The 20,301-nt window shown below is 36.3% G+C and overlaps 1 protein-coding gene across 13 annotated transcripts in view; it reads left to right on the top strand.

Annotated features, from left to right (window-relative positions):
* Positions 1 to 20,301, top strand: part of MCTP2 (multiple C2 and transmembrane domain containing 2) — a 236,938-nt gene that overhangs the window by 184,268 nt on the left and 32,369 nt on the right. For 6 of the 13 annotated variants that reach the window (XM_021099356.1, XM_021099357.1, XM_021099358.1 and 3 more), the window contains 3 exons: positions 10,346 to 10,468; positions 13,737 to 13,778; positions 19,864 to 19,917. In XM_021099356.1, the coding sequence (XP_020955015.1) occupies positions 10,346 to 10,468; positions 13,737 to 13,778; positions 19,864 to 19,917 (219 nt within the window). The remainder of the gene's footprint in view (positions 1 to 10,345; positions 10,469 to 13,736; positions 13,779 to 19,863; positions 19,918 to 20,301) is intronic. The other 7 variants (XM_021099360.1, XM_021099359.1, XM_021099366.1 and 4 more) reach the window with 3 other exon arrangements.

The following is a 20,301-nucleotide window of genomic DNA, read 5'->3' as shown; positions in this document are numbered from 1 at the left end:
CCTAGAAACAAATTGTTACCAATATTCAAAGAGCAGATAAATCTGGTATTATATAATTCTTTCCAGCTGTCTTCTGGCTGTTATCTTTTCTATTGAAAAGTCAGTTGTCAGTTTGATTGTTGTTCATTGTGGTGGAGGGGGAGGAAATATGATTTTTTTTTTTAACCTCACTATCTGCCCTCTGAGTTTCTTTTGGTTATCAATTATGCACAGTTTTACTATGAGGTGCCTGCATGTTGTTTTCTTTCTCTTCTATCTGAGGTTCTTAAGATCTGTACTTTCACAGCTTTTCTATTAGATTTTTAGAAATTCCCATCCAATATAATTTATAGCTTTTCCTCATTTCTCTATTAACTCTTTTTCTGGACTCTTAAGTTTTTACATATAAATTAAGCCTTTCTAAATGTGTCATATATCTTTTTTTGTGTACTTATTATTACTTTTGTATCTGCTTTAAGTATAGATATTTCTACTAGTAACTCCAATCACAAATGCTGTCTGTTCTGTTGTTATTAAAGGCATTTAATGAGCTCTTCATTTCACTTTTTTTAAAATTAGGTTTCCATTGGATTCTGTTTTATAGTCCCATTCTCTGCTTATAGTCTTCATGCTTTTTATTTATTTTTTTATTTTTTATTTTTTTTTGTCTTTTTGTTGTTGTTGCTATTTCTTGGGCCACTCCCGCGGCATATGGAGGTTCCCAGGCTAGGGGTTGAATCGGAGCTGTAGCCACTGGCCTACGCCAGAGCCGCAGCAACACGGGATCCCAGCCGCGTCTGCAACCTACACCACAGCTCACGGCAACGCCAGATCGTTAACCCACTGAGCAAGGGCAGGGACCAAACCCACAACCTCATGGTTCCTAGTCGGATTCGTTAACCACTGCGCCACGACAGGAACTCCCTTCATGCTTTTTAAATCCATTTTTGTGTATGCATGAATTATAGCTATTTTAAAATTTATATCTACTAACTGTAACATCTAAATCAGCTTTTTGTTCTTATTGTCTGTTTTTCTCTTGATTTTTATTCTTTTTTAATCCCGACCATACCTGGTATTTTTTTCTAATCAAATACTGGGTAAAATTTATTAGAACGTTTTGGAGGATATGGAATAAATTATTTCCCAAAGGAGAGGATATAGAGGAGGCAGATAGGGTCTAGCAAGTCAGAATGATCCAATCAGGGATTGAAATGATCCACAGTAGGATTTTAAGCATTTTAGGGTTGGTCTATTTCCAGTTTACTCCTATGCTTACATAGTACATAGTCCTTCAGGAGTTTTAATAAAATCCTATAGTGTTTACTAGAGCCCTTCTTTTTAAAATAATCCTTAACCTCTGGTTTTTATTTCCCAACTCAGTGAGATTGCCAAGAGCTTTTAGTTCCAGCTTTCTGCTTGGCCTCAACTTTTCATCCTAAGCATGCATGCTTTAGGAAACAGCAAATTTATCGCGGAGAAATGCATGTGGGATGTCAGGCTTGAATCTCTCGTATTCCTTTTGTCCCTCAAGTCCTGGCTGCCATAGTTCCCCTTCACTCCAATTTTTACGTCCCTAGATTATTAAGATTGAAGCAATTTCTAAACTGCTACTGTGTGCTCAGTCACTATGTCCCACATAGGGCATTGGCAAAAAAAAAAAATTAACAGAAACTCTGAAGTAGACAAGGCAGTTGCAAACGAAGGTGTATCTCACTGCATTTGTCTTTTATCCTCGATTTTGTCCTCTCAGATGTTGGATGCCTTGATTCCCCTCAAATGTCTTCAAACAGTTTGTTTGTGTAGATTATTCAGTTTTCACAGTTGTTTGGAGGGGGTTGGTTGTTTGTGGGCTGTTTTGTTTTATGCAGAAACATTGAGGTAAATGTTTTAATAACTTCATACTGAAAACGTGTATTCTACTTAAAAGGTTTAACAACAAGGGTATCTTAGGATTTTTTAAATCAACTCACACCTTTCCCAACATATGGACTTTAGCTGTCCCCTGTTTTACTTCTAAATTGTCTCATTCTACGCAAATTAGACCTTTTTTTTTTCCTCCGTAGGTCTGTTTATTTAGATTGGTATATGTATTTACCATCGCTTCTGAGCACATACATTTATACATTCAGCTATTCCATCAGGGACAATTTTCCTTCTCTTTGAAATAAATCTATTATATATGCTTTCATGAGGGTCTTTGGGTAATAAGCACTTCTGGTTCATGCTTTTCTGAGAAAAGTCTCTGCTGTACTCTTAAGACAATTTGCTCAGTACAAGTTTCTAAATGGAAAGACAGAGCAAATATGTGTTTAATTATTCTGCTCTCTTCTTGCTTCCCTTGTTGCACTGAGATATAAAGTCATTCATATTGCTTTTTTCTTTGTAGTTGAATTATCTTTCTCTCAAGCAGCCTGTGAATATTTCTGTTTTTTTTCCCCCCCAAGTGTTCTTCAGTTCTACCATGGCATGTTTATTTATCACAATAAACATTCTTCTTTATTTATCACAATAAGGGCTTTATGGATCTTCCTATATGGGTATCTGTCAACATTCCTGGAAATTCCCTGGGCATTTCATCTTCATATATTTCTTCCTCCCTACTCTCATTAACCCTTTGCCCCCACCTTCAACACCCATCAGTCATGTGTTAGACCTTCTTGTTTCTATCTTCCATGTCTCTTAACCTCTCTTCTATGTTTGTATCTTTATTTGTCTCCTCTACACTCCAAATAATTTCTTTGGAATTATTTCTCAGTTCACTGATTCGCTTCAGCAGGTTTTAATCTGTTAATTGATGCAGCTGTTGTACTTAGAGTGTAATTCTCAGGATTGTGGTGAGGTGATCACACTTCAGAGGTGAGGAAATGTTCAAGCAGTAGCTTTCTACATGAAAGGAGAGTATGTTCGAAAGCAAAATCCTGGACACCATTTCATGTCTTGGGGTCTGAAGCTAGAATAGCATGATTGAGCATATAGGATATGTGGTTGGTGTTGGCTTATGAAGTACAGTCAAGTATGAATCAGTTCCAGGAAGGTATTAGATGTTAAACTCTGAGGTCTGAATGTCATAAGGCAGGCCAGAAAGCAATAGAAAATATTTTTCAGATGAATGGGCATGGTAAGACCTGGAGGTAAGTTTTGTTGTTGTGTTTTTATATTGTTTTACTTTTTCAAGGTGGTACATAAGGCACTTTTTTCTCTTTTAATGAAAATGAAGGTAGGTATACTTTCTTGAGAAGTGGCTACTTATTGATTTGTTGTCATAGAAATGAATGTGTACTTTGTCAAATTAAAAAACTGTTACGTTGTTTCCTCTTAACAAATGCAGTTGAGTTATTCAGAAACGTTGCTTCATTTAATTGAGCTATTTCCTCATCTTAAATTCAATCTCAAATGACAGAATGACAAAATTTCAAGATAATTTTAAATGGGGAGATGCTTAAGTATTTGGAAAAATAGCCATGCTATTTTATTTGATATCCTAAGTTAACTACTGAGAAGTGAGATATCCTCTTGGATGTATACAGGATATTTAATAATTGGTCAGTTGATACATTCTGTAGACCACCTTGTAATGAAGCCTGAGAAAAACAGCCTGATTTGTTCTTTAAGACTCTTTGTGACATAAGATAACATCCTTCTTAGCCCTACCTAAAGAACAGTACTTAGGGGGATTTGTTTAAGAGATTTATTCATCTTTGGCAATGCTGGCCAAGTTCTTCAATTAAAACTGCCTTGAAACCACTGACTCCCTAGGATATTTCTATTTTTAGGATTTCTCAGGAAAACACAAGTGTCTTTATGAATCACTTTTCCTCATCTGAGATTTAGCATGCTTATATTCTTTGTATCCATTTTATAAAAATGATGTCACACATTTTGAGGTATAAAGTGAAGAAATATTTTTAACTGAAGATTTGAGGTTATTTACTAAAGTTCCAATTTTGGGAAAGGTACAGATTGGGTCACCTTTGCATCTATATCTGCATCATGGAACTTAGGGAAACCTGTCTGGTAGGGGGAGAAGCTTCTTGGTGTCAGAGCAGTCAAGCTCTACTGATTCTGACATTTTGTAGGTGGTTCTGCTTTAATTCTGAATAGTTCCTTTGAATGTGAATATATTACATCTGCTTATTGGTGGACTTTGGCGCTGTTGCCAGTTTTGTTGTTGTTATTTGAAATAAAGTTACTGTATGCTGAACATTTGTGGCAAGTCTTTGTGGTTCCTATGTTAAATATCTAGGACTAGAAAGGCTAAAATTACAGAGATGTATGCTCAACTTTTTGAGAAACTGCCATGTGGTTTTCCAAATCAGTTATTTTTTGTTCTTTCCAGGACTGTATGAGACTTTCAGCTGATACACATCTGCCAACACTTTATCTTGTCATTAAAAAAAAAAAAATAGCCTTTGTAATGTTCATAGGGGTTATTTTCTTAGTGGATAATCATGTCAGATATCTTTCCATGTGCTTTTAGATATTCATGTAGATTTGTGTGTGTGTGAAGGGTCTAGTCAAATAATTTGCCAACTTCTATTGAGTTGTCTTCTTACTATGTTGTAAGAATTCTCTATATACAGGTACGTGTTCTCTTTCAATACATATATAGAAAATATTTTCTTCCATTTTATAACTTGTTTTTTTTTTCATTTTTTAAAGTGTCTTCCAAAGAACAAAGGAAGAATAATTTCAATGATGTTTTTCTTTTATTTACATTATTTGTTGTACTTTTTGTGCCCTAAGAAATCTTTGGCCCACCCTCCTTAATGGCAAGGGTTTTCCTCAGATGTGTTTCTAGAAGTTTTTGGAGTTTTAGCATTTTTATTTAGATAGTATGATCCATTTAGAGTTAATTTTTACATGTGGTAAGTGGTAAGGGTTAGTGATTGCTTTTTTCAATAATATATCCAATTGTTCCAGGGCCACTTGTTAAAAAGACTCCCATTTCTCCCATTGAATTACCTTGGCAACATTCTTAAAAATTAACTAATTACATATATGTGGAAACTATCTTCTTTCTATTACTGTAGCTTGACAATAAGTAGCAGAAGCTTTATTTGTTAAAATGGCTTTGAACTTTTTTTTTTTTTTTTTTTTTTTTTTTTTTTTTTGTCTTTTCTAGGGCCGCACCTGCAGCATATGGAGATTCCCAGACTAGGGGTCTAATTGGAGCTACAGCTGCTGGCCTGTGCTAGAGCCACAGCAACGTGGGATTCAAGCCGTGGCTTTGACCTAGACCACAACTCACAGCAACACCGGATCCTGAACCCACTGAGCAAGTCGAGGGATTGAACCCGAAACCTCATGGTTCCTAGTTGGATTCGTTAACCACTGAGCCATGATGGGAACTCCTGCTTTGACTATTCTATATCATTCCCATTTCTATATAATATTCAGAATCAGCTTGTTAATCTCTACAAAATTGGTATTACTTGTACCTGTAGATCAATTTGTGGAGAACTTGCCATCTTAACAATATTGAGTCTTCCAATCCATGAATGAGTGGCATTTCTGTCCACCTCTTTAGATATTCTTTAATGTTCTCAGTAATATTTTATAATTTCCTGTGAAGAGGTCTTCCTCATGATTTGTTAATTTTATTCCTGTGTATTTTATGGATTTTGGTTCTATTGTAAATGGAAAAATTTTAATTTTATTTTCCATATTTTACTGCTAGTATATAAAAATAGAATTTATTTTTTTTAAAGTAACTATAGCTATGACTTTGACTTTGACTATAACTGTGACTGCTGGATTTGCTATTTTTAGGATTTCCTTTATAAATTTTCTATGTAAAAAAAAAAAATCAGGTCATCTATAAAAAGAGACTGTTTCACTTTTCTCCTTTCTGATACTTATGCCTTTTATTTCATTTCCTTTACCTTATTGCAATGGCTAGAACATTCCATCCAATACTGAATAGGAGTATCAAAAGCAGACATCCTTGCCTTGTTCCTAATTTTAGAATGAAAACGTACTTTTCCCCATCATAGAATCATTTTGTCTATTCTAAAACTTCATCTAAATGGGATCATACAGTATGTGCTCTTTTTTGTATAAGGCTTCTTTGGCTCAATGTGTTTTTGAGAATTATTCATGTGATTTCATGACTGAGTAGTTTAATTCTTAGCGTATATTAACTTTTTAATTCAACTTCTCAAAGTATAATTTACACACAATATACCATAGCCAAATATAGTCAAATATGGTAACTATATATTATTAAGTGTTCTTTATTGGTTAGAAGAAATTCCTTCTATTCATTGTTTGTTATTAACGTTGAATTTTTTGTCCATTCTTTTTCCACATCTTTTTAAATAATGGAATGTTTTTTCTCCTTTATTCTGTCAATATGATGAATTACACTTATTGTTTTTAATCAGAAACTAATATTCTTGGTACATAATCTACTTGGTCATACTATATTTTTTAAATCTATTTCTTGATTGGATTTGCTATTATTTTCTTAAGGATTTGTGTATCTTCATTGCAGTTGCATATTTGCCCCTGTAATTTATTTCGTTGTTGGTTTCATCAGGTTTCAGTATCAGAGTAACACTGGCTTCCAAAAATTAGTTGTGAAGTGTTCTCTCTAATATAATGTTCTTTCTTCCTTGAAATTCCACAGTGAAACCATTTGGACCTGAATTTTTCTTGGTGGGGACATTTGTTCAATTTTTTTTTTTAAGTTTTTCAATACATTTTTTCCCTTAGTTTAAATGGTCTCATTTTTTGCCACAAAGTTGTTCATTTTATTTTCATCTCTACCTTTTATTCCATTAACATTTAATGTAATTATTCCATTAACATTTAATGTAATTATTGATTGGTTGAATTTATGTTATCATTTTATTATTTTGTATTTGCCTATTATTTTTTATTCCTATTTCCCTTTTCTTGCCTTTTAGAATTCCATTTTAATTCCTCTATTTACCTTTTATCTGTTCTTCCCTGTATCATTCTTTACTGATTGCTCTGAGGGTTAATACAAATGTGTGCAAGTATTTGTGTTTGTGTGTGTATAATCTCCCTTTAACACTTGACAGTCTAGGGTTAATATTATATTGCTTCACCTAAAACAGAAATATTACAACTTATCCAAGTCCATTTTCTACCCATCCCTACCCTCTTTTTTATTTTAGTTTTCATACATTACATCTAGTGACATTATAAATCCCCACCAGGATAATACTCAAGGCATAGCTTTAAACAGTCATATGGAGTCTAAAGAAAATAAAAGAAAAAAATTGTCTTTTACATTTACGTATCTACCATTTCTGATGTTCTTCATTTCTTCCCGAATTTTGAGTTCCATCTGATATCATTTCCTTTATTCTGAAGAATTCCTATAGCTTTTGTTGTTGTGCAGATATGCTGGTAAAAAATTTTCTCTTATCTAAATCTGTTTTCACCTTCATTCTTGAAGGGTATTTTCACTAGATACAGAATTATGGGTTGACCATTTTTTTTTTGGTTTTGTTGTCACTTAACACTTGACATTTGCTATGTACTGTCCCCTTGCCTCCATTGTTTCTGGTGAGAGATCCATGGCCATTCAAACAGATACATTCAGGTACATAATGTGTCATTTTTCTTCAGCTGCTTCCAAAATTGCCTTATTATTTTGTTTTTCAGAACAGTGATTATGATATATATGCTTAATCCTTTTTTTTCTTTCTTTAAATTTATTGGGATTCTATAGGAAGTGTTCAGCCATTAATTATGTATTTTTTAAACTTTCCTCTTTTTTTTTCTGGGAGTCGAAATAATTATGTTAGAACCTACGAAATTATTCAGTAGGTCACAGGCAGTCCATTCAGCTTTTTTTCCAAACTTTTTTTCTCTCTTTCAGACTAGGTGATTTATTTTGATATATCTTTATGTTCCCCAACATTTTCATTTTAATTCTACTGCTTAGCATATCCACTGACTTTTAAAATTTTTTTCATGTTATATTTTTTAGTTAATTTTCCTTTTAATTCTTTTTCATATTTTCTGCTTATATTTACTATTTTGAATTGTATTTTAGATTTTGGAGTATTATGTGGTGAAAATACTAAATTATCCTACATTGATAAGGTTGATTTTATTTTTTTAAGAAAGCATCAAATTCTATTAGTATCTGACTGCACATTCAGTCGTACCTGCTCTGGATGGCAGCTTTGATCCCAATACAGACTGCTCTGAGCCTGCCCCATGTGTATTGTAGAAGCTTTAGCAGAGTTCACATTCAGAATTTGGGGTTTTCCCTTGCTTGCTCTCCCCTTCCAGTGTACTTCTACATTCTCTTGTGGCTCTGATTGTTACTGAATTCTTTGCCTGTATCCTTTCCTTCAGAAAGATGGCATATTTTCCCGTTGAGTTTTAACCAGTTGGTACCACCACTGTGACTGCAGCTGCTCTTGAACCAAAGATGCAAAAAACATTAAAGTGACCCTGGTGACCCCAGGATCTGAATTCTTTTCCTAAGTTTTCAACTTCTATATAAATTTACTAACTTTATTTTAGACTCTTAGATAATTGATTCCCCCTCTGCCCTGGGAAGTGTTTCTATTTGTTTTTGCTAGAAGATGTATTACAGAGGTAAGAATTATGTATTGGTTTTTTAAATGTTTCTAAAGGTACTAGTCTCTCTAAAAGAGTTTCAAGTCCTTTGAATGTGATATTTAACGGTAGCTCATTTTTTTTTCTTTCTTTTTTGGTAAAACACTTTCTGGGATTAGTTACCCAGACTTGGTAGAGGCAAATATGGGAGATGAGGTGTTTGTTTAACTAAGCCATTCCTCTAATGTTGGTTGATATACAAGCAATTTTGTTGAAAACATTTTATAAATGAAGAAAATAAATTAAAAATATGTTGTTTCCTATTTTTTATTGATCATTATATGTCAGCCTCTTTTTACTTGAAGTTATATTTAGCAACTTAAAAGAATAGTAAAATCCCACTTTTGCAATAGATAAACAGAAAGAAACAGTAGACCTTTAGAATACAGTTAAAACCTCTAATCCTAAAAAAAACTTTAAGAATTGGAAAAGGGTAAATAGGTAACAATGAGGAAAATCACTAGTTTTACATAGTAGAGAAGTTGCTGTACTATTTTCTCTACTTTTCTCTATTTTAGTCATAATAAAACAAAAAGAAAAAGTTAAAAAGAAACTGTTAGAAGGAAAATTATAAGACAAGATATATTATCATATAATAAATTAAGTTGATAAATTAATAGACTGGAGGACAACATAATTTGCATTGATTCAGAAAGTATTTTAAAAATTCTACACTGATTCATTAAAAATGTGTAGAGATTTAGCAGCAAAAGAAAATATAAGTAACATATAGAATCAGGGAGCAAAGGATGGACCCCCTACACACACGTGCGCACACACACACACACACACACACAAACACACAGTTATCTTTTGGAAGAAAACTCAAGGAAATGCTTTATCATCTCAGTATAGAATTTGAGTAGAACACCGAACATTAAAAGTAAAAATCCTAAAGCTGAAGATTAATACGATTGACTATATTAAAAAGCAAAAATACTGTTTCAGTCTAAGTTTTCATTGATAAGAGAGTATAATGGAAAAATTATAGAATATTCACTGGAATGGGTACCATATATCAGGTAAAATGAATATTCTTGAATTGTACCTACACCGTCTATAGATCTATAAAACATAGTGTTGAATAAAAAAAATTCCAGAATGATCTCAACATTTCGATACCATTTATGTTATTTCTAATATAAACCTTAGGTCTCCTCAGATGTCAGGGATTCACACTGATCATCATCTTATTGTGGTCATCTAGCCTCACAAATTGGAAGATTTTAAGATTTTTAAAGAGACTTCAGAAAACCAAGGTTTTTATACAAAATATTTGAAGTTTGCAACATTGGCAGCCAATTGAAAAAGTAATCATTCTCTATAGTTTAGGTAAACCTCACGCTTGGTAAAATTTGGCCTATGACCAGCTTCTCCATGACCTTTGAATTTTTCATACTATTTTTACATAAATTCTGGTACATTAAATCCAGGAGCAAACAACTGAATTTGATTGATAGAGTAACAAGGTTTCCAGACAGGGGACTCTATTCCAGAGTGCAGTTGGCCAACTCATTGCTCTCTTTGCCTCATTTTACTACTAGTTCTAAAACATTGTTAATTATCATTCGTGTGTGTGTGTGTGTGTGTGTGTGTGTGTGTGTGTGTGTGTGTGTGTGTGTCTGTATAGGTGTTTTAACCTACTTGGAGCTATAGAGAGAGAGTCCTGAGTTTAATCCCCTAAGTCAATGAGTAGGAATTGAAGGCTGCTCCCACACTGTTTTTTTAAGCAGTCATTTGGTCTTTGTCTTCCAATCAGGTGTTTTTAGTCACTGTCTGGAATTTTGAACTGTACATGATCCCACTGGCATTATTGCTGCTCTTTGTCTACAATTTCATCAGACCCACGAAAGGGAAGGTTGGCAGCATCCAGGAAAGCCAGGTGAGCAAAGATTCCAAATTTCTGACATTTAACTAGAGAGAAAAAAAAAAAAAAATGCATGAACCATAAACAGTCATCACCAAATCAGGACCCAAGTCCACTGCATTTAAAATGTGAAGTTCAGGAGTTCCCATTGTGGCTCAGTGGTTAACGAATCCGACTAGGAACCATGAGGTTGAGGGTTCAATCCCTGGCCTAGTTCAGTGGGTCAAGGATCCAGCATTGCCATGAGCTGTGGTGTAGGTTGCAGACGTGGCTTGGATCCCGCCTCGCTCTGGCTCTGGTGTAGGCCGGCGGCTACAGCTCCAATTAGACCCCTAGCCTGGGAACCTCTATATGCCATGGGTACGGCCCTAGAAAAGACAAAAAAAAATTTTTTGAAGTTCAACACTGTATATGTGCTTATGTTACAGGGAAGATATTTATCGCATGTAATCTGGAATCTTCCTTCTAGGCCATCTTGTGTTCCTAAGTCTTGGGCTACATTCTTAGCATGAGGGGCCATCTGGTTCTTGGTCACCATGTCCATGTAGCAGCACACTTCAGTATGTCCATCTGGTTCTCCTTAAGGTTCCTGGGAATAAGATTCTCAACCACTAGAGAAAAGGCTTTGGTGGCTCCCTGAAACCCTGCGGGGTACGCACAACATCTAGGAGGCTGTCTCTAGGCCTCTCCCCATAGTTACCCTGTGTGATTTTGTCCTGTAGTCTGAAGTCCCAGGGGATTCTCAGAGGCTTTCCAACTCCCAGGAAAATCAGAGATTAAATGAGCATGGGTCCCTCTTTCTTGAGTGCCCAAGTTTTTCTTGGAGTTCTGAAATGTTCAGTAATGTTAAAGGAAGCATGAGCAAAGCCTCTTCTCAAAGAAACTCCCCAGCATTTACTGTTCTTACTGTTCCTCTAACTCTCCTTCCCCCATCCCTCAGTAATTGTATTTATAGACTTGCTTTAGGTATAATCTTGGCATTCCAAATTCAAGAACCAGATTTTTAAAACAAAAAATCAAAAGCCTGGATGTTCCCATTGTGGCTCAGTGGATTGAGAAACTGATGTATTCTCTGTAAGGATGCAGGTTTGATCTCTAACCTTGCTTAATGGGTTAAGGATCTGGTGTTGCTGCAAGCTACAGCACAGGTCTCAGATGTGGCTCAGATCCAGCATTGCTATGGCTGTGGTGTAGGCTGGCAGCTAGAGCTCCAGTTCAACCCCTAGCCTGGGAACTTCCATATGCTGTGGGTGCAGCTATAAAAAGAAAAAAAAAAAAAAAAAAAAAAAGTCTTGAGACTTGCTAACATCCTTTCTAGAAAGATCACCTCCATGTAGGATTTTCCAAGACTCAAAAGCTGAACATCTTCACCTATTTTTTCTTATAATGTTCTCATTATTAAAAAAAAAATTCTCTGAAATAATAGATATTTAAGGAATGTTTCTGTTTTCATTTGGGATGGGTGGAGGGAAGAAATGAGTGCTGTGGGAGGGAGTAAAACCTCAGACAAATTGAAAATTTTATTCTTTTTGGTTTCTCATTGTGTAGTTCGATAGACATGTGCATATATCAGTAATGAGGGACTTGAAGATGCTAGAACCAACTAACAAATAAATAGCTTTAATGTACAGGTTCATTTAAGGACTAAGTTTTACAGAGGTACACATTAAGGAAATTTTTACAGAGAAACAACTCTTATAAAAAGTGCTGTCAAGTAACATTTTTGTAATTTAAATCCGATTTTATTTTTCCAGCTGCATATGTGATGTGTATGTTTATAGTGTGCATATATGTTGTACATGTGTATATGTATAGGTATATATGTGCATATGTGTATATGTCATATGTATTTGTAGGCAGGTTTTGTGTGTGTGTGTGTATATACATACATAAATGTTTGTATGTATATATGGGTACATAGGTCTCCTTGTGGATACATGCATATAAATGTGTGTTAAACCTTTTTAATTTACTAAACATTTTCAAATTTATTACCTAATTTAATTTTGTTAACATAACAACAAAGGAATGAAGAACTAATATTTTCATTTCATTCTTGATGAAACTAAGGTTCAGAGTATCCAAGTGATTTGCCCAAAGTCACACAGCAAAACTGTCCTGGAATAAATATCTCCAGCAAAAGCCTTTGTCTTGAGATGAAGAATTCTAACTCCTAATTACAGTGTTTTTTCCCCCTCAGAACATTTTTTCATTGTATCGATTTTTATCCATTTGCTTTCCTGAAGCATGCTTGTTGCCAACATTGAATAGGTTACTTCTCCAACAGCATAAGTGCCCCCACCAACTGCTAGTTTGCAGTGATGTAGTACCAGCCCTGGAGAAAGTGGTCAGTGGTTTATGGAGGATAGTAGAGTACACTCTGGATACTTTAGAGTTACTCCCTTATACAAGCATGGTATTGACCATTCTCTTTTCTGTTGGAACAATGATATAAAATTAGTTATCATGCCTAACCTCTGCAAGGTTAAGCAGAAAGGTAAGTATTTAAGCTGAAAATAGACCCTGGTTTTCTGATACCCAGTTTTCTTTCAGAGCTACCAAATCATTTGATAGTGTACCAACACGTGGTAGCTTTTAAATGTGGCTACGATACGATTAAAACTTACCTATTAAATAACCCTGATTTCTAAACTAATCTGAACAGTTCTATTTGCAGCACAGCTGGTGCTGCAGCCCCTGAACTATAAAGCCGGGCACCTTTTCATGCAGATCTGAGTCTTGCGTTCCCTTCCCTCACCAGCCCCCCACCAACCCGAAGCCCAAGGAAAACAACAATACCGTGTAGAAACCTGTAACTTATTCTTGAGATTGATTACATTCAGACTAATGCATTTTCTACTGTCTAATGTTTCGGTAATGGCCCCAAAGGAAAAGAGAGCAGTCATTATAACAATGAGCCCAGCACAAACGGAGTATGATGTTCTCAGCCTTAACATAGCAGCTGGTTCATTTGTCAGAATAAGAACAAAACTGTTTACAGAAAGTACAACTCGGCAAAGCATTTTTAGAGCTGGATGGCTTCAAAGGGCACTCGCATAATAGCTTTATTTATAGTTAACAGTTTTATGTAGATTATGCATATTGTTTATAATCTTGCCAGAGTCCCTTCACCTTAAAGTGTCCTTTTTTTAAGAGGTTATAATGTATTTTTAAAATGCTGGTGGTCCAGTTAGGTAGGAAAAGTTTAAGCATGGGTGTGCATTTCATTGGTATGTGGTAATTTTGGTTGATATTTTATTCACAGATTTGGTTTTCCTTGCAGGAGAGCACAGACGTAGATGAGGAGGAAGATGACGATGACAAGGTGGGTCTACTCGAGAAAGGACACATCAGGATGAATGTTTTGAGCACATGGAGTTCTTATGGGCTGAGTCCAACTCCATTTTTTTTTTAACTCTATAGAGTGACCAGTACAGTGATATTTTTGTAATTTATAAAAGATAACCATTTTTTAAGATTTTTTAAAATGAGCATGTAAAGGGGTGAGATGGAAGGAATTACCGAAATGTTATAAAAGCGTCCGCCTAGGAGGCTTGTCATTTGAGGCAAAGATTAGCCTCCCCCTCTGTGGATGAAAGGTAGATGAAAGGTAGCCCAGGAAGTCAAAAGTAAATCAAGTGCAATTGCCGCTCCTTTCGGCTGCTGTCTGCACTCTGCGGGGTGGTCACCCGCTTCAGAACCTGTCACTTGCCCAGCTGTTGCTGGCAACGTTTTCAACTCTATGTCTGTGTACATCTGTCCTTTTTCTTCTCCTGGGAGAGTCTCTCAAATCTGCTGCTTTTGTTGTCATTACGCTTTCAGACAAACCTTCTGGAGGAAAATGAAAAAAGTGAAACGGCAAATAAGACGCTACTAGCTTCACAGCTTCCCCATCCTCTAGAACTGTGGGTCTATGGGGCTCGTGGTGAGAGTGTGTAGAAGGCTGGCGGGAGAGGAAAAGGGCAAAGAGGAGAAACTTAAGAGTTAAGTATCCAATCTCAGCTGTCCAGGAAATAGAAATGAATTCAAAAACACTAGCTCCATGACACAGACAGCCTTAAAATTAATTGAGCGAGCCAGATGGCTTTGCCCATTTGAAGCAAGTTGGGCAGCTTACAAACTAAATCATGTTTGTTGTGCTGAAATGATTATTAATAGCAAAATAATAAAGTCTAATATTTTCAAAAAGAATCAACCCTTTTTAGAACGAAGGCCACATGACGCAACTTTCTTCTTGATGAATTGATGCGAGTGGCTTCTGAGCAATGTAACTCCTTGAACGTTAAAAGTAGTCAGAGCTAAGCTAACATGCATGATGGTATGTTTTACCAGATTAAACACAGGGATTGATGAAATTATTTTAAACCTACACTAGGCAAAATTATCCATTTTCTTAACCCAGGTTTGGAATTGAGGAAGATTTCTTTCTGTTTGTCCAAGTCTAGGCTTGGGGGGGGGGGGCGCCGCTGGGTTTTGGTTTTTGCTTTCAGTTTTTGTTTTTGCTGTGCCTGTAGCATGTAGGAATTCCTAGACCAGGGATGGAACCTGCGCCACAGCAGTGACCAGAGCCACAGTGGTAACAGTGTTGGATCCTTAACCCACTAGGACGCCAGGGAATTCCAAGGTCCAAGTCTGTTTAAATGAGTCACCTGTGAAAGAGGACGCCTTCCACCCTTTAGAGATAATTGTGACTCTGGATTTTTGTCCTATGTGACAAAGGAGAAATCCAGCAAGAAGGCAAAGAGTGCAAAAAAGGTGTTTAGTAAACTGGCAGGCAACAAATCCAGCCATGAACGTTTAGACCAGGGGTTGTCACGGTCTAACCTTCATGGTGGTGCCTCAAGGGCTGTCTGGGGGCCTGGCAAGTATGGAAGTAGAGCCATTCGGGTGCTGCTTCAAGCCTTGCTGGTCCAGGATAACTAAGTAGGAGCCACACCATCAACACAGATGAGCCTGGGAGCTTCTGTATGCATCCAAGCATGGCCCTCCGCATCACAGGTGCATCAGCCTGCCCGACACTAAGGATGTTGGCACTAAGGTTCTCCATGTTTCCTCCATGGCAGTTCCATTCTTGAGACACTTTGTAGGGCCTTTAATAGCCACACCATGGCTGTGGTTATTTTGCTTCCTCCATTTTATGCATATTCTCTTTGCCTTTTTTTATTTTTAAATGATTTATTTTTTCCATTATAATTGGTTTACAGTGTTCTGTCACTGTTCTACTGTACAGCAGTGACCCAGTCACATTCTTTTTCTCACATTATCCTCCATCATGCGCCATCATAATCCCTTTTATATTTTTATGACACACTCTAGAGGAATAACTGAAATGAATTTGGCTTCTGTTTTTGCGTCTTCGGCTGAACCCTACCCTTCTGTTGTTAGGGGAGACTGGCAACTTTGCAGCCTCCGTCCACACTTCTTCATGCCCACCTCCCTAAGAACTAGAGAGATTTGCAGCTTGACAGCATCTGGAGCATACATCCACCTATACAGCACACTTCATCATTTCTTTTCCATATATAGCAGGCTCCATGACTGGGATGCGTTCTCAAGCTCACAGGCCGGGCCACTCCCCTCCACAGTGTGCTGAATCAAAGGGCTTCCCCACAGCGCCCTTCTGGCTTCTGTTGTGTGTTAGACATGACAGACGGGCTCCTGGGAATTGTAACACACCCAGTGAGAGATGAACTGTTTACAAATTATAAACACACAGCCGTTTCCTTCCAAACGAGAAGAAGAGAGGAACTCCTTTTTACCCAAACTATCCATCTTGAAAGTGACACTCCTTAATTGCCAGCACCCCTTCCCCCCAAATACCATCACGGACAACTGTGGAAGATGAAAGCAGGCTGGGGGCCCTTGGCACAACTTCCTCAGGAGATGGACGCATTCCCATATTCTGCCTGTCTCCGATGCACAGACCAGGACACGATCTGGGGTCTGTCATACTTTTATTGTCTGGAATGGGGATTGTTGTAAAATGACATCACTCTAGCCTCTTGCTTCTTCACATTGTTAAAAGTCCATGAGAATGACCCGTGTTTTTAGAAACCAGATTGGACTCCACAATGTTGCCTGCCTTCCTTTTGTGGGCTTTCAGTTATAATGTAGAACATTCAGGTAACTAGTTTTTTGGCTTTTAGGGAACTAACTGTTCAAACTCAACTTTGAAGAAAGGAAATCGTTCTTTCTTATCTGATGGCCCCATGCAACAGATTGCTTTGTTATAAGTATAGTTTGCTGGGGACCCCAGTACAAACAGATAATGGCTAAGTTCAGCCAACAGCAATCAGCTGACATTTCCTATTTGTATTAGATTCCATACGTGGAATTCCTCTATGTGGACCTTATTTGTACGGATGGATTACAATGAAAATTGCATTAATTTTCTACACTGTAAAGGTCAGTAATTGAAGCATGAACCAAGAAACTATTGTGTAAAATGCTGTATCCCATATTTAGGAAAGGTCATGCAAAGCAATAATATCTTGTTTTCATTGCAGAAGGTCTAAATACTTGCATTAGAGTTTCTTTCTTTTTTCCAGACCAACAATCACTTATATATAGACTATTTCAGCATTTACTATTAACATCAGAAAGAAAGAATCATAAGGGCATGTAATAAAAAAAAACAACAACTGCTTATTGCTGTCATAAAGAAACTGCATTTTGATGCTGGCATTGTGGGTTGGTTTGTTTTTAACTCAGCTATCCAAAAGAGAACCTGAATGATCCATTCTTTTAAGATTATCAATGAGTTCACAATTTCCTTACAGTGTTGCAGGGAGAGGTCATCCTTTCATGACAATTATGGGTGAAAAACAGAGATGGATGTTTTCCTTTAAGAAAATAAGAAACATCCAATCCATTTTTGTTGCTTGATGGTGGAACATTTTATCATGAAAGGATGCAAATGAATATGATATATATATTCTCTTTTCATAAATTAAGATGTTATTAAATTTTAAGTATATTTTGAACAAGCAATCTTAGTTTTCAAAATGATTTTCATCCTCCAAATTGATTCGTCTCTTCATTACTACCCAGGCAGAGCCTTCTTAAGTTGCAGCATATGTATTTAAGAGTCCATGTAAATTAACCTGCATAGTCCTTTGGATGGGTTCTTTAGGGCCATCATGCCTCGTTGCCTGTGTTTTATTGTTCCAGAAAGAGAAGTTGGTCTGTAGTATCTCAACCAGGGAAGACTGTCGTTCCTGGAGGAAGTCTCCTTACAGTTTATTAGTGAGAGTAGCTTTACTTGTGATTCCCTTGTGTCTTCTTAAGAATGTCCAAAACAAGTCAGCAAATTAGTTTGATCAGTGATTTTTTTTTTAACTACTAAGCCATTATTATACTATTTCATATTATCATATCATTATCATATTTTAAGATGATAAAGCGTGGTGTTTTAAAGAAAATGGAAAGTCAGATAATATCTTCAAAAGGTTCATAATGGTTGAACACATACACATACATATATGTTCAGGGCATATACAGTCTATATACAGGGCATACTGTACAGGACCTGTTTATGGATAATTTTCAGGAGAATAAAGTAAATTGTTCAGATTTAACTGCTTTTAATTTGAATTAATATTATTTTTAGTGGTAAAGTGACTTAATTGCTAATATTTCTATCATACCCTCCTACTTCCAAGACTTTAATATTAAAATGGACTCCAGCCAATTCTTAATTATCAGTTGATACATGTTTTGAATGGAAAGGAACTGGCTTCCTTCTTTCCTAGTCTTTTCTCTGACACATCGACTTGCTCAGATTTCCCTTTTAAAAAGTCAGACTTCCATTCTTAAAAATGTTTGACTTCATTACCTTTAGAAGAAATCCAGAAGTGTTATTAATCTGATGTTTTAAAACATTATTCACCCCACTACATCAAGTCACTAATATCCCTAGTACTTGTGGATTTCCTACGCCATTTCAACTGTAAGGATTATACCTGGTATGTTACTCCCAAATATTATGAAATATGGTATACCAGACTATAAATTAGATGGGCTATATATCCTTTCATTAGCAAATGTACCCTAACTGAGGCTCTGATTTTATAGACTATCCTACAACTGAATAGTTATCTTTGCATTGCCTAAAAGTTGTACATTATGCCAATATAGAATACAGTGGACATTGTATCTCAGTTATCCGCAAGTCATTATTTTTCTGAGGATTGTAGCCAGTTCTCTTATCTCTCCTAATGAAATCCCCTCTGTTTCATTGTAGTTTGCCATAAGTCCCAATTATGCAATGAATTTGCAAGATAATTGATAGATAAGTTACAAAATTGATAGAAAAGTGGGGAACACCACTTTTTTTTCCAGAGAAAAATAAGTAATAAATGACATCAAATAATTTAAAATGTGACCATTTTAAGAAAGGAATATTTAAAGGATTTTATTTATAAAATCATTCATATTTGTAGAGTGTTTACAATTTGCAGGCTTTTTTATATGCTTTGGCTCATTCAGCACTCAAAATATACCATTAAGTTTATCTTATTTCCCCATCAAATGAACAGGGCCAGGTTAGGAGAAGTGATATGACACATCCGAGATTTTCCAGCAAAGATAGTATCAAAACTCAGTCAGCTCTTCCAATTTAATCCTCTTTATTTTGGACCATGTTACATTGTTATGAAGGAAACATTAATTTATTGGTCCATTTTTCAGCATCGTTATTGACAACATTTATGGAGTGTTTTCTCTTTATCAGAGCCTCAATGGGTACAAAGATTACAACTATAAACACAGTGCTCAAAGTGTATAATCAAAGCACAGTGTGACTGCTACTTTCATCAAAATTTGTACACTTTGTTGGGTGTTAGAGATGCAGTGCCTGGGTGAGTCAGGACTGCTAAAAGTGATGTCTGAGCCAAGTCTTAGGTGATAAATATTTAATCTTCCACCCTCCTCACTCCCCTACCTCAAAGAAAACTAAAGGACACACACAGCTCATTCAGCAAGTGTAACTCATTCTGTGTTTACCTATGGTAGTTACAATTATTAGAAAACCATGAGTCCTGTTTCCCTTGTAATGGCATTGCATCTGTCGGTTGGCTCAGATAATTTTTTTTTTTTTTAAGTGTCGCACCTGTGGCGTATGGAAGTGCCCAGGTTAGGGGTTGAATCAGAGCTGCAGCTGCCGGCCTATGCCACAGCCACAGCACCACTGGATCTGAGCCACATCTGTGACCTACACCACAGCTTGCAGCAATGCCAGACCCTTACCCCACTGAGCCACCATGAGAACCCCAGAGAAACTGTTAATGAAATCAGTTTTCCCAGGGTCTAAATTCCAAACAGTTTTTTCCCCAAACTGTCCCCATTTTTTCAATTGTGTTTTATCAACATCTTCCTCATGCTGCTGTTGTTCATTCCTTTTACTTTTTCAGCCCCCTCATATGATACCAGATGAGAATCCTGCTGCAAGCCAAAGACACATGCTGGTAAATACTAGGCAATGTGGAAAGACTTTATAAAATGAACAGATAGAGCAGTTTAGAACTACTTAGAAATGGTATTGATTCAAAGTATGGTCTGTTTTATACTTATTTCCCTAAGTAAAAATGCTACTTGAGAAGAAAATATTCTCCTGAAAGAGTACACACTCCCCATCCCCTCCATTTTAATAACATGCACCATGAAGTTGTGTGAGGCGTGTGTGTGTGTGTGTGTGTGTGTGTGTGTGTATGTGTGTGTGTGTGTCTTCGTGCACACATGACATATCTCATGGGAAGAAGCTTTAGAGACAGTTCCCAGTGCATTAGGCCAGATTCCCAAAGAACAATTTTTAATCTCATGTATTAGAAATATTACTTCTTGTGCTTTGT

This window comes from Sus scrofa, chromosome 7 (genome assembly GCF_000003025.6).
Source record: "Sus scrofa isolate TJ Tabasco breed Duroc chromosome 7, Sscrofa11.1, whole genome shotgun sequence".
NCBI lineage: Eukaryota > Metazoa > Chordata > Mammalia > Artiodactyla > Suidae > Sus > Sus scrofa.
Note: the sequence above shows the minus strand (reverse complement) of the source record. Positions and strands in the feature narration are given on the sequence as shown.